This window comes from Quercus suber, unplaced genomic scaffold, assembly GCF_002906115.3.
Source record: "Quercus suber isolate HL8 unplaced genomic scaffold, Cork oak 2.0 scaffold_401, whole genome shotgun sequence".
NCBI classification, from domain to species: Eukaryota; Viridiplantae; Streptophyta; class Magnoliopsida; order Fagales; family Fagaceae; genus Quercus; species Quercus suber.
Genome location: NW_027069852.1, coordinates 652123 through 668286, shown reverse-complemented (window position 1 = coordinate 668286; position 16164 = coordinate 652123). Strand labels below are relative to the sequence as shown.

The 16164-nt window shown below is 29.2% G+C and overlaps 1 protein-coding gene across 1 annotated transcript; it reads right to left on the bottom strand.

Moving 5' to 3' along the window:
- Nucleotides 1-8300: 8300 nt before the first annotated feature.
- Nucleotides 8301-10360, bottom strand: LOC112041157 (LOB domain-containing protein 24-like). Its single transcript, XM_024074058.2, has 2 exons — nucleotides 10205-10360; nucleotides 8301-8657 (listed from the first exon to the last, which is right to left on the bottom strand). Exons 1-2 carry the CDS (start codon nucleotides 10358-10360, stop codon nucleotides 8301-8303), a joined length of 513 nt encoding a protein of 170 aa, XP_023929826.2.
- Nucleotides 10361-16164: the final 5804 nt, after the last annotated feature.

The following is a 16164-nucleotide window of genomic DNA, read 5'->3' as shown; positions in this document are numbered from 1 at the left end:
TTGGGCTTATGTGCCTGCCATGACAAGTTAAATTCACAAGAGCAATCAATCGGGCCCGGTCTATGAAGGCAAGTGTTATTTTGGCTAGGACTCGGTTGAACTGTTGAACTATAAATATGCCCTACAATTCATTTATTTTAAATCTGAACAAACAAATAATTCTGGACACCAGAAAAGAAAAAGAAATATTATATAGGATTTCTGACCCAAGTGACTAAAAAATATATAATCTTGAAAATTTATTGTTGCTTTATTCATGCTAAATTGCCAATTGCATGGTTTTGAAATTGCTTACTGCACATAAAAACAGACAGAAGAATAGCATGAACCATGAAGAGTTAGTTTTTTAACACAATTTAATAACAATTCAATGGGCTTAAAATTTTTTTTTTTCTCCACCGTGCCGTTTCCATTGTGATTTTATTGTGTGTGGCAATGTTCTGAGTTGAGATGAATTTTGATTTTTGCATGAAATAAATTGATTCAACAAGCTAATGACATTGCAGCAATCTCATCCTAATGGCATGATTAATTTTAATAAGTTTTAAAGAACACAAATCATTATTCATTCTCCGCCATATTGCAAACACCAATCTCTCATTTTTCTCCTTACCACGCAGTATAGACCCTCAGGAATATTCTGACTCTGCAGGGGTATTTTTCTACTCCATCAACTTCACGTTAAAAATAAAATATAAAAATCTATGGCAATTAAATTTCCTTCTTATTTTGTTACTTTATTACTATTAGTTTTTAAACTTGTCTTTTTCATGTTTTATGCTTCTCTAAGCAAACAATTCCAACTGCTGCAACAGTTGAAGTAAAGTTACTATTACACAATGACTGAGCTAGGATTTCAACTCGTCGGAAAAATTTAAAATTAAATTAATCTTAAAAATGTTAATCAATATTAGAATTCTAATGCTAAACATTGTCAAACCTAGGACACAATATGCTTGTGCCAAAATGAAAATTACAGAAATATAAATAAGAAATAGAGTAATCTATACAGTAACTTCATGAAAAAATACATACATGCACAAGTTGCACCTTAAATCTCATATATGATATATGTATACGACAAATAAACATGTTGCAATAAAGATCTGGATTTTGGAGCTTGTCTTCATCATAAATGAAAAAAATGAACCTTACAGTTATCAAAATCAACTTCTTTTGCTATGACTCAAAATAGTAGAGAACATAATAAAAACACATTTTAATTATAAATAAAGTGCATAATACAACACATTAGCACTGAAAATAAGAGAACATCATATATTTAATTAACTTAACGTAAAATACAGTAACAAAATACATTCTTATCAATGCATATTTCATACATCTTGTTAAATAAATTAAAAACACAATCATGAAGTCCATGAGTAGTGTCCTACAAAACCTTATTAAGTGCATCCCTTTTCAAAGGATCCAACTGTCACTTATTAGTAAAATAATTGGCAAATGGTCAATGAATGTCTCTGCATTTCTCTCTTGAACTTCACCTTAGATTTTCTCATATTTTATCAACCTCAAAGCTTGCATAAAATTAAAAAAATAATGGATAACAAGATTTTATCAACCTTAAAAATTGGTCCCAAATAATGTTTTGACGAAGAAGATATAAGTGTATAAAATAATGTTTATTCACATATTAAGATAACTAACCAAAAAATATTCATCCAAAAATTTCCAATTTACAAAAATTTGTTAACCAATATGGTATTTAACTTCATGAAGTTTCATTATTTTAAAAAATCTAATAATTTGACATAGTTTTACATTAGTATTCTAAACTAATTAAAATTGAAAGACTAAATTTTAATTTGAGGATGACAATAATTGGATAAATATTAAACTTATTAACATATGAATAAACATATGCTTTGCATCTATATTTTCTACTTCGAAACTTTAGTCCATGCCGAATTCATGAAATGTAAACATAAATTTGATACAATGTTTATGGTCTCCATGTTTACATCTACTTTTTTCCATTGCTCAAGCTAATTTAAAATTAAAAGACATTTTGACTTATCAAAACTGCGGTCTCTCACTAATGCGATTACATAGTGTCAGAACATATGTTTACATTTCAAAAATTGGTCCCAAATAATGTTTTGACAAGGAAGACATAAATATATAAAATAATATTTATTCACATATTCAGATAAATAAACTTTTCTTGTCCATTTGTAATCATTACATTGAATTTAGATTCTTTAGTTTTATTGAACTGGAAATGTAACACAACACTATAACGAAAAAATATTCATCTAAAAAATTCCAATTTATAGAAATCAATTATCACTTTGGTATTTAACTTCATGAAGTTTCATTTAAAAAATCTAAAAATTTATTATAGTCTTACATTAACATTCTAAACTAATTAAATTGAAAGGACTAAATTTAAATTTAAGGTTGGTATACTAACAAGATAAATATTAAACTTATTAACATTTGAATAAAAATATCTTTATGTATTTATATCTTATACAGTAAAACATTATCTCATGATAAATTCATGAAATGTAAACATATATACATTGGATACAATGTAATTTTTAACTATATATATTGGTTATTGGAAATTCAACACCCTCATGATAAAATGCACAGCATTACAAGACATCAGGAATGAAATGAATTGTGAAGATCACATAAGAAAACTCACTTCTCTTGTCTTACATGACAAATTAATGCAGTAACTGAGGGATTTAAGTAGAATAATGGGATTTAAAAAAAAAAAAGATTTTGGGTTTGGAATTGAGTTTAATTTTATGGGTTTAGTTTTTGAGGGTTATTTTCATAGTGAGCTTAATTAACTTGGGTTGGGTTTGATGAAGTGCTTTGAAACTTGTCATGTTGTGATTTTTGAGTTTTTTTTTTTTTTTTTTTTATTTTTTTTATATGTTTCAAATTTAAAAAGGGCTTTTGTTGATGATCTTACTAATTGGATGATCTTTCTAGTTGAAAAAGGTGCATATCTAGCTAGTACATGAACAAAACAATTCTCAATTTCCTCAAAGGGAGTTTTCAATCCACTTTCAAAATTAAATACAAATTGTCTTTCAAATTATAAGAAGTTTTGCAAACACTTTAGCAATTTGTCTTATAAATTGACCAAAGAAGAATAAGAGATTACTCATCTAAATGAATTTACCAAAAAAGAAGAAGTATGTTTTCTATCATTCAACGCTTGCATTATTGCACTCACCCTTTGGTACAACATAGAATGATTTATTTTTCTTTGTTAATTATATATATATATATATAAGCATTTTGACTTATCAAAACTATGACATTTTTCTTACCTTTGTGACCGCATTGTGTCAGAATATTTGTTTACATTTCAGAAACTGACTCCAGATAGTACTTTGACGAAGAAAAACTAAATGTATAAACTTAAGTTTATTTAAATACTTATGTTTATTTACATGTTTATATCAACCACATTTGTCTTGTCAATTTTTCATCATTACATTTGAATTTAGAGTATTGAATTTTATTAATTTGGAAGTGTAACTGAAAAATATATTGAAGGATTATTCTTTAAAAATTATCTAATACACAAAAAAAATTAACCACTTTGGTTTCTAACTTCATGAAATTTCATTCACAAAAATATAATAATTTGATATAGTGTTACATTAAGGGTATGTTTGGTAACTGTTTTTTCTCCTTATTTTTTGTTTCCAAAAATAATTTTCTATTTTAGAGATTGAAAAACTAATTTGGCAACCCAAAATGGATAGAAAACAAAAATTGTTTTCAAAACTCAATTTGTAAAGGAAATTGAAAACATGCAAAAGGCTGTTCTCGATTTTTAATTTTCAAAAGTGTTATTTTTTTTTTTTGCGTAAATTAAATTACTTACTATCTCATTTAATGATTTAGCATTAAAGTTCAAATCCTAGTACGTCATAACATATTTCAGTATTTTTTTTTTGGTCAAAAAATTATCTTTTTAATTTCAACTAACCAAACATGTTTCTTTATCTTCCCAAAAATAGGGTTTTTGAAAATAAAAAATAAAAAATGTTACCAAACATAACCTATTATTTTGAAGCAATTAAAACTGAAAGCACTAAATTCAAATTTAAGGATGACATAATAACAAGGTAAATATTAAAGCTATTAACATTTGAGTAAAAATACGTTTTAGTTTTTCAAATGGTGTTTGGTTGGAGGATGGAAAAGTTGGAAAATAAAAAACGAGAAAGGGATGGAAATTAAATGTGGGAGGAAATGAGGGACTTCAGCTTTCCCTAATAGTGTTTGGTTTAGTGGTGGAAAAGTGGAGGGTTGAAAATCTCTTTTATTTAGTTGAAAAAAAAATTGAGAGGAAGAAAAATGTAGTTTGTATAAATTTACTCTTGTACCCTTTATTAAAAAAAAAAGTATCAAATTATATTTTTATTAAACTGAGATGGAGAAAAAGAGAGATTTGAATTAAGATCTGGAAGCATATATATATATATATATATAAGGAAACTTTTTATGAAATTTAGTAAACCATTTTAGGAAACTTTTTATAAAAAACGAAAAATTAATTAATTGTTTTGATAGTTTTTTTCAATTCTCCATAAAAACTTTTCCAAAATAGATGGTTAATATTTTGAGAGGAAGACATAAATACAATGAAGCGATAATAACCTATCTGATTGGAAAACTTAAAAAGGTGGACTAGGACTTGGGACATGTTTTATTTATTTATTTGAGAAACACAAACACACACACACACACACACACACATAGGGGAAGAGAGATGAGATAAGGGGATATACTCACACGCCAACACCAAAACTGAATACGTCAGTTAGTGTCGCGGAGCAAGAGATAAACCTCTTCTCAATATCACACCTTACCGATGTGGGACGACTTAACAACACTGAGTATCTTTTTTTTATTTGAGAAATGGACACACACACACACACACACACACATATATATATATATATATATATAAGGAAACTTTTTATGAAATTTAGTAAACCATTTTAGGAAACTTTTTATAAAAAACGAAAAATTAATTAATTGTTTTGATAGTTTTTTTCAATTCTCCATAAAAACTTTTCCAAAATAGATGGTTAATATTTTGAGAGGAAGACATAAATACAATGAAGCGATAATAACCTGTCTGATTGGAAAACTTAAAAAGGTGGACTAGGACTTGGGACATGTTTTATTTATTTATTTGAGAAACACACACACACACACACACACACACACACACACACATAGGGGAAGGGAGATGAGATAAGGGGATATACTCACACGCCAACACCAAAATTGAATACGTCAGTTAGTGTCGCGGAGCAAGAGATAAACCTCTTCTCAATATCACACCTTACCGATGTGGGACGACTTAACAACACTGAGTATCTTTTTTTTATTTGAGAAACCGACACACACACACACACACACACAGGGGAAGAGGAATGAGATAAGAGAATACACTCGTACGCCAACACCAAAACTGCATGCGGCAGTTAGTGTCGAGAAGCAAGTGATAAACCCCTTTGGACACGTGAAAGTAAAACAAGTTTCCTTTTCTTTGGACTTATCACCCATTTATTTATTTTTTTCTAATTTAATGCATTTTTATCAGCCAAATACCCATGTCACTACTTCAGCTACAAATTCTGATTGATTTTTTTTTTCTTCTTCTTGTGTATAGGGTGGTGCAGTGGTGGGCTTGGTGGCAGTGTCAAGCTGTGGTGGTTTTGTTTGGGTTTAATTTTGGGTTTTGTTGTCTTTGGTGATGGCATGCAGTTGTGGTTGTTTATTATGAGAGGAGAGAAAGCAGAAAGGAAAGAGAAAAAAATAAATATTTGAATGAAGTAAAAATTAAAATATTGAATTTGATGTGTATGCATAAAAAATATGGATAGCTGAACTATAAAAAGTAGAGTTTTTTTAGTTAGTATAGCTAAAAATTTAAGGAGATTGATGTGAATACTCTTATAGTTTTAAAACAAAGTAACAATAGATATGCAAAAGTTTCAAATAAGTATTGAGATTGGATGTAATAATTAGGTAGAGAAAATTTAAAAGGTTTACTTCACTCCTCAGCAACCGGATCTCATTACATGAGTATCCATTTAGACTTTAACTATGAATTACAAGGAGTCATTTCTTTAGTAGGTACGAAAGAATTTAAATCTATGGCATTTGTTCCATAATAACTACTATTACCATCAAGTCAAAATGTCAATTGGTTTTTTGGTAAAGCTAACATTTTAGTGCCTTTTAGTGCATGACCAAATGAGCGTAGGTCACTTCCTTGCTTTGTACTTACTACTTTTATAACCACCTCTTCATAACCTACATTTTTGTGTAGTTCATTAATTAAGACTTTGAATCCAAATCCCTTATTCAATATTAAAAGATTTTGGAATCTACTACTATAATGAACAACCATTGTTATGGCTTTAGAGCATAATAAATGTTAGACACGGGAAAAATTTTAAAACCTATTTTTTTACAATTTGTTAAAGTGATAACGTGTGATTGGAGATTTTTTTTTAGCTGTTTGCTTATATCACTTTTACTGTAAATCACTCACGTTATGTTTAGCAACTATTGTGAAAACGAAAAAAAGAAAAAGCTCTACAACTTTTTGTCTTATTATATTTCTAGCTGTTCGCTCGTTTTCTTTGACTTGCCCATTACTTTTTTTTTTCCGCAATCTCTCAACAATTTTCCCCTTGAGAAGGTCCAATGGGAGAATTTTGGATTTTGCTGAGGCACATTTTGGGTAGGTTCATCTTTCTTGGGAGTTAGGAGACCCACCTTTCTTAGAATCTTCCAATTGTTGTTAAAAGTACCTCTTCTTCTTTATCTTCTTACGTTTATTCCGTGTAATTTTTTTTTTTGCCGAATATTCTGTGTAAATTTGTTGGTTATAGACTTATAGGATTGAGTAATACTGTGACAACGACTATAAATATAATCATCATTTTCATTTGGATTAATATTAACGTACATTATTTTTATTATATATATATATATATATCTCAATTATAATATCTCATATCAACAATTATAAAAAAAAAATTGTAAAAAATATTAACATATAGATATATTGTTGAAGATTATGCCACTAAGGAGGTTTGAATAATTTTGAATGGTATCAACTTCCTTTATGATGCTTGATGTCTCGGTTTGAACTTTGAACTCCATCTCCTATTTCTTTCCTAATTTACCCAAAAAATAATAATAAAAAATAAATAAATAAATAAATGTTAAGTTACGATAGATGTTTATATCTTGTGATTTTCTTAGTTGATAAAAGAATTTTTCTTGTAATTTTTTCTTTATACCTAAAATCAATTGATGACTTAACTTATTAATGATAAGAACAATCATAATGGAGTAGTGAGAAATACAGTTTACTCCTTTAAATGACACGTAGCATTGCATGCTTTTGCAAGAAACAACGGGACAAAGTAAATCTATTCAGGACTATAGTTTGTCCTTGGGCTTACGTAGCTGCCATGACAAATTCAATTTACAAGATGTTGTCATCCCTACATGTTCATATGAAAGTGATGGTATTATAATTATATGAAAAATTGTGTGTCACTGCCATAGTTTTAGATATATATGAACATGTAGGGATGACAAAGAAAGAATAGTCGGTCTGACTAAGTGTTGGATTTTGTTGAAAAAAAGAGCAAAATAACATTTTCCAAGCTAGTACGCTAGGAACACAATAATTGTTATTAAGATGATATGATCCGACTTGATTGGAATATTACTTATACTTTTTTCATAAATGAATATTATTTTTATTTCTTAATTTGTTTTTATAGAGTTTCATATAGTATTTTTTGTTGTTGTTACTTGTCACTTACAATAAATGGAAGGGGACCACTTTGCTTTAGCTAGGGGAACATAAAATAATCTTCTTATTCTATTAAAAGGATATAGATCAGATTTTGGAATCTTTCTAGAAACTTTCTCATAGAAAATATATAAAAGTTCACATGAACTTTCTCTTTTTTGTATTATTAGTTTTTTGCACTTCATAATTATTGTCATTATCCTAAGAGACATGTAGATTGATGTAAAATTCCTCTTTTTGGGTTTTGTTAATATGCTATAAGATAGTTGGTAATTGAATGCAACTAGTTAAGTATTTTCAAATACCTCAAAAGCTAAGAAGAAAACGAATAATCTAAAAGAGAGAGTTGAAGTGATTAATTAGTACCACCAAAATGACATAATACGCGAATATCTAAATTATCTATAATATCCTTAACATCAGTCGTTGATAAACTTAACTTATAATTTGCTCAAAATTCAAAGCCAAGAAAAGTATTGGAATAGTTGTAGTCTTCAAGTAATTGCTGATTTACATTGGGGAAAGGATCTTGTTGACTTGAACTGAGCCATGAGTGCTGATCTTCACCTTCTTGGGCAATTGCTTGAATTATTTGCAGCTGCTGCGTTTGTTGTTGTTGTAATTGTTGTTGTGCATTATGAAAGGCTATTTCACCCTTTGTCTTCTCTAGCTCAGACTGAGCCTCAATTATTTGTTCTTGGAGTTGAGAGATTATTCGAACACTTCCATAGACTGGGTCTTCCAAACGTGAACTTGCTTCGAAAGACATGCAATCTGCTGCCACAGCTCGTAAATGTACTGGAAGTTGCTGCAATGCCAAATGATGAAAAAAAAAATTGAACCAGCTTTCTTGTTTTGTTTTTGTTTTTGTTTTGTTTTGTTTTTTGTTTTTTGTTTTTTTTTGGGGGGAGGGGGGGAAATAAACTGGAGAGATGAACAACTATAAGGGACTAAATTTTGAAGTAATAAATATTGGACAAGACTTAGATACAGTACTTAAGTACTGTTCCATAGGTTCCTCTCTTAAGATTTAGTTTTGTGAATTTTTTCTCATATAATAGAAGTTTATTTTTTAATTAAGTAGCCATATAACTGAATCTTTAGACGGAAATCTAAGGAATAGCACCTAAGGTACTGTACCTAAGTTTTGTCCATAAATATAAGTAACTTAGTAAAAAATGTACTACTAATCAATTTCAAAGTAAAATAATTATGAGATTCTTTTTTGTCAAATGAAAATCATTACTTATAATTACTTGGGCAATTATTGACAAAGGATCTATTTCAAATGATGGTAGTTTTGTACTTTGTTGTGACAGGTATTAAAATTATACGTTAAAGTTGAAAAAGAGTCTATATGTGAAAACCACCACGCATTCTTGGCATAATTATCATTCCACAAATATAAGTGCTTGTGAAGTGTGGAGAGACAAGGGCTGAAGTTCAAGTTTCCAAGAGAAAATTTCATACACATATACACTTAAATTAGGCTAGAGTAGAATTTCTATCTTATAAAAAAAAAATAAAAAAAATAAGAGTCTATATATGGAAAATATCAAACGGCTACAAGAGTAGTAAAATAAAATTCCATTAGGAGTAGAGTCAAATATTAGAATAGATGCTCGAATAACTTAATTCTAAAATAATAATGTAGATTTGGTTAAAAATGGAAATTGAGATGAATTTATATAAATAGTACCAAAAGTGCCATAGAACTTATAAATAGTAGCAAAAATAAGATGAATAGTAAAATAAGTTGGCAAAAATAATTTTTGCCAAATGTACACTTAGGTAGTAATATTCACTTACTCAAAACACTTATAAAATTTTTCTCAAATGTTGTTTCAAGAAAATTTAGGAGCAAAAGGTACTAAACAAATTTGATATTAACATAAAATAATGAACTCAAAGCATACAATGATAGGAAAAAAAGAAGAAAGTAAAACATGTTAAAATTCATCTTGATTATAGAAATGGTTGTTTTATTTCCTAGCACGAAGTAAGAACTGAAGAACAACACTAACATTAGTTGATAATAGTAAAAAACATATCATCTTTGCATTATTACTATAGTAAGGGTTTTGCTCATAGTCATGAATGTCGATTCTGTAATGACAATGCATAAAATTTGTTTACCTACTAATATACTGAAATAAAAGTAAAAAACCAATGATTAAAAGAAAACCTAGAGTACGTAATTAATTAAATAAATAAAACTAAATCAGTGTCATTTGTTGTCTTCTTTCGCTATATTTACCGATCAAAGATGAATTAGAGAAAGAATACATTAAGAAACATCTTAAAGAGATCATTAACACCATCTATATGATTATTTCAATATATATTTGGTCATACCTCTAGCATTTTGGTAATGTTGCTGGCACCAAAGATTTTGTGAACACAAGAAAATCTTTGCAGATTGGTTGGAGGAAAATATGGTGCAAGAACACAATCTTTAGGGCATCTCCTTCTCAAAGATTTGCAAGCTGCACATCTACTTGAATGGGACATTGTCAGATTTTCGAGAATCTACTCAAAGATTTTCTTTCAAAACTTCTAATTATTCTCAAGAAGAGATTTGGTTTCTATATATTTATATAATGGTGACATGTTTATAGCTGAATTTATAGAGATAGATATGCTTATGGTTTTATTCCTGGAAAGCTACCGAAGCTCCAGTAAAAAAAAATTATAATAAATTATAGAACCAATAAAAGGTCAAGTACTACCCAAAACATAATAAAATAGTTTTTCTTAAAGTAGGGCTGAACCAATACAATTTGAGGTGTTATGCAAAAACCTTAAATGGGCATTTGTGTATTTCAATATCACTTAAAATGAAATTTATTTATTATCCATCAATTTAGTTAATGTTTTGTATTATAATTTTTATTTATTTAAAATTAATTATTCATACTTTTTTATACCAACTAAAGCATTTGATTGATGCTAGAGATATCACAAACTTTATTATAGAGACCTTACAATTTGATGGTCACGAATTAGAATAAATTGATTTAAACATTAATTTATTATGCTGTTTAAGTATCACTAGTCTATTTTTGCCAAATAAGTTGTAAGTGTTATGTAGTAAAATTTATAGTAATTTTAACATTTTCTATTTACTTAACGGTGATTTGGTTTATTTTTATTATTTTATGTTTTTTTATTTTTTGAAAAATGTTAAAGCTATCATAAATTTTACTACAAAAAGCTAAAAAAAAATGTCTTTGCATCTCTTAAACTTTAATGTAGTGGTCAGTACATCCCCTAAACTTTTAATTTTGCTAATTTAGCCCTTAAACTTTGCACAACTTTAACGGAAAATTCACATCACGTGAAAGAAAAAGAGAAAGAGAAAGGGATGAATTGAGATAGAGCTAGCTAGGTTCAGTTGAGAAAGAAAGAGAAACTGACCAAAGAGAGGATTATAACCTACACCCCCAACAACTCTGACAACTCTCCACGAAACTGTAAGTACTTCTAAAAATGTGAAAGTAACCAAAAAAAAGGGCAGGAAAATAAATCCAAAGAGATTTCTAGAGTATATTGACCAAGAACATTTCAAATTACATTGTTAACGTTATTCTAGACATATTTTAATGAGACAATTATTTTGGACATTATTTGACAAAACCAAAAGAAGAAGANTTAAAAATGGAAATTGAGATGAATTTAAATATTTTTGATCTAGTCAACTTCATTAGAGCATTAGCATTGGTGGTGCCAAAATTTTAGCATTTGGCACCAAAAATAAAAATAAAAAAAATAAAAAAACTACTTTATCTATTTTACCACCTCAGTTTATAAAACATCCAACATCAATGATTTTATTTTGGCATTTAACATAATAAAATAAAATAAACAACACAATAAAATAATATATATACCACAATAAAATAATAAATCCGCTACAATAAATAACAACCAATAAACAACCGCCACCACACTGCCAAAGCCAAAATCATCCATCACCACCTTAACCAAAATCCAAGAAACAACCTACCTTACCACTATCACAGCCAAAATCAACCGCCACCACCACAACCATCAAACCCACATGAACACACATACACACAAAAACCCAATCACAACCAACACACCAATATTCCTCAAGCTCTACCATGGAAGACTACTAGTCTCACCATTTTGGTACAGAGATCCTCACAGAAACTGTCAACACTGTATATTTCTCCATGTAGGAAGAAGGGGAAAAAAAAAGGGAGAAGAGCTGAGGAGAGTAAATATTATTTAATTGGAGTAAGAACTAAAATATTAATATTTTGGTATAGTTTTGAGCCACAGTACACAACCAAAGATAGCTGTGCACTAAAGCTGAGAAGCAAAAAGTTGCTGCTTTAGCTCCACCAATACTAATGCTCTTAGTGTCCATTTATGATCTACTTATTTTGCTAAATCTGAAATTTTTTTACTAAAAGTACTATAGATAAAGGTAAAAGTTAACTGAAATAGCACAATGATATCTATAAATAGTACCAAAAGTGCCATAGAACTTATAAATAGTAGCAAAAATAAGATGAATAGTAAAATAAGTTGGCAAAAATAATTTTTGCCAAATGTACACTTAGGTAGTAATATTCACTTACTCAAAACACTTATAAAATTTTTCTCAAATGTTGTTTCAAGAAAATTTAGGAGCAAAAGGTACTAAACAAATTTGATATTAACATAAAATAATGAACTCAAAGCATACAATGATAGGAAAAAAAGAAGAAAGTAAAACATGTTAAAATTCATCTTGATTATAGAAATGGTTGTTTATTTCCTAGCACGAAGTAAGAACTGAAGAACAACACTAACATTAGTTGATAATAGTAAAAAACATATCATCTTTGCATTATTACTATAGTAAGGGTTTTGCTCATAGTCATGAATGTCGATTCTGTAATGACAATGCATAAAATTTGTTTACCTACTAATATACTGAAATAAAAGTAAAAAACCAATGATTAAAAGAAAACCTAGAGTACGTAATTAATTAAATAAATAAAACTAAATCAGTGTCATTTGTTGTCTTCTTTCGCTATATTTACCATCAAAGATGAATTAGAGAAAGAATACATTAAGAAACATCTTAAAGAGATCATTAACACCATCTATATGATTATTTCAATATATATTTGGTCATACCTCTACCTCCACCTCCATAGCCAAAACTTCTCCTCAGTTGGTGTTGTATAGTAGACATAAATCTTAAGGGTTCGAAGTACAGCTTTTGCAGTTGCTAATTTGCAAGCTAGACACTGACCCAAAATTTTACACCACCACAAGAATCAAGATACCACCATACCCATCAACCAAAAGCCTTGATGGCCCCCACCATAAATCACCACCCCACCAACTCCGATAACCCCAACGCAAACGTCCCTCTTCTCTATCTTCTTTAACAATTCTACCATATTCATTTTTGAGAATATGAAAGAAGAGTGGGGAGAACACAAATAACAAACAAATAAAGTAAGATCTGCAGAGAGGGTCGACTCCAAAAAATTGAATCCATAAACAGCGATGGTCGACTCCAAAACCTTGTTCCTCTTTCTTTCTTTGGTCGGTTTCTCTCTCTCTCTCTTTCTCAAAAAACTAGACCCTAGCTCTATCTCAATTTTAACAGCAGAGTGAGGGAAATATTAATTTGGCACATATGTAAAGTTTAAGGAGCAAATTTACCAAATTAAAAATTTAGGAGATATAATGGCTACAACCTTAAAGTTTAGAGGGTGTTAGGGTATTTTTTTCCAAAAAGCTTAAAAAATGATAAGGAAAAGAATGTGATTGGTGGCCCTTCAACAAGATAATAATTGAATATTTGAAATACTTCCTATTATTGGTGATACAATAATTTGTAAGACTCATGTAATAAAATTTGTAGTAATTATAACATCAATCTTTTTTTTTTTTTTTTTGGTCTTTTTAAAGGAAAATGTTAAAGGTTTTTATTACATAAAACTTATAAATTGATGTGACAATATATGTAATGAATTCGAATTTGGTAAAGATTAGGTGTAAAACTCATATTTTACATCATCTAATAAGAGATTGTTACATCAATTTTTGAAAAATTTTTAAGTGCTCCCGGAGCACGGAAAATGGTGCTCCCTCCTCTCACATTCATAGTGGACCCCACCATGATTTAATGAGTAGATCCCACCATGAATGTAAGAGAAATAAGCATCATTTTTCGTACTCCGGGAATACTTAAGAATTACTCTCAATTTTTTGTTTAAAACTCAATACATAGCCACACATAATAACATCTTAATAAACTCGCAATTAAGTTAGATTTTCAAATGGGTATTAGAATTGATTGAGTGTGGTTGTGTCTATTCTTTAATATGTAATATGATGATGTGGTATGTTGAGATTAGAAGGCTAAAACTTGGGTTTTACACCACATCCTTATTGAATTTAATTTCATATGTGATTAGTTCAACTACTCAATAAATGAATTAATGTTTGAAATGTGTTTTGGTGATTGGTGACACATCATTTTGTAAGCTCTATATGGTAAAATTCGCAATATCTCTTACATTATTCTTTTTTTTTTTTTTTTTTTAAAGAAGTGGAGGGAGAAAAAAAATTGAAAATCACTTATTGGCCCCCACATTTTGAGGGCATTTCTCTCATGGGTGGAGCTAGAGGGGGGCGGGGATTGGGGGGCCTACCCACTTGACTCCTTGTAAAATTTAATTGTAATGTGCCGTGAGGGTCTAGCAGCTCATGTTTTATAAGTTGTGCTTTTATAACAATGCTTTAGATAAATATGCTTATATTTCAATGGAATTGCATATTTCATGTGAAGTTAATTTATTAAGTAGTTCAACTACTTAATAAATGAATTAATGTTTAAAATGCGTTTTGGTGATTGATGACACATCATTTTGTAAACTCTATATGGTAAAATTTGCAATATCTCTAACATTACTCTTTTTTTTTTCAGAAGTGGAGGGAGAAAAAATTGAAAACCACTTATTAGCCCCTACATTTTGGGGGCATTTCTCTCATGGGCGGAGCCAGAGGTGGGCGGGGGTGGGAGGCCTACCCACTTGACTCCTCCTAAAATTTAATTGTAATGTGTCGTGAGCACCTAGCAGCTCATGTTTTTATAAGTTGTGCTTTTATAACAATGCTTTAGATAAATATGCTTATGCTTATATTTCAAAGGAATTGCATATTTCATGTGAAGTTCATCTCAAACAGGAAAAAAGAAAGGTAAAAGAAAGTTCATCTCAAACACCAAACCACATCACTTTTTCACCCTTTTCACTTTGTTGTAAGTGGCTTTTGTCTTGTTCCAATTTTTCACATTTTTCACTGTTTTTATCTTCTTCTTTTTTCTCTTCTATCATTATTTTCACAATTTTCACTATTCATGTTACTTTTCAAAGTATTTTATTGTTGAGTGATACTACAAATTTTACTACTTACGTCTTACAAATTGGCATGTCACTAATTACAAAAAATAATTTCAAACATTTATTCATTATATTGTTTAATTAACACTAATTACATTTTTACCACATTAGTTTGTAAATTTTTTTTTAAAATTTTAGTAGTTATGAATTGGTTATTTTTGTATAGTTATTTTAATGATATGAAATATATTCTTATTTGCTTACAATTTTTTTTTTTATTTAAGTTGTTATTATAATCGATTAATAGTTTTTATATTAATTTCACTTTTAATATTAATTTTTAATTTTGCCTCCTCTAAACTAAAATCTTGGTTTTGCCACTGACTTTCTCTAATAGGTGAGGTAATATTACATAGCCTAGGCCTACCCAACTTTATTTTGCATGTGGTGGCTGATTGTGTGCATTCTTAAGCTAAAATTCAAAGAATGGCCGCGTGGCTGAGCAATTGGCTTTATACAGTTGAAGAGATTTTTGAACAAAAATTATTGGTCAAAAACTTTGCATGCGTTTGCATGTGCATGGCGACCACTTCTTGGCTCAACTTTACATCTAATTTTGTCATATCCTATCTTTTTCACTTTAAGTAAAGTATATAACTAATTTAAGTAAAATATATAAATAATTGCTTTGATGAGACTTGAGCATAGTTTGAAATCCGAACAGGACCGTACGGTTCGACTAGAAAAATTATGAACCTTTTATTTTTGCTATTCATTTAATCTCAAGAACCGCTCCACGAAAAAAAGGCAGGAACTCATGTGAACTGCGATCGACTTTACGGTTCTGAGAACCGTGAACAATTCTCGTGGTTCTCATTGGTTCCTTTAAAAAAAAAAAAAAGCCGTAAATGGCATCATACCGAAATATTAGTCGAAAAAAAA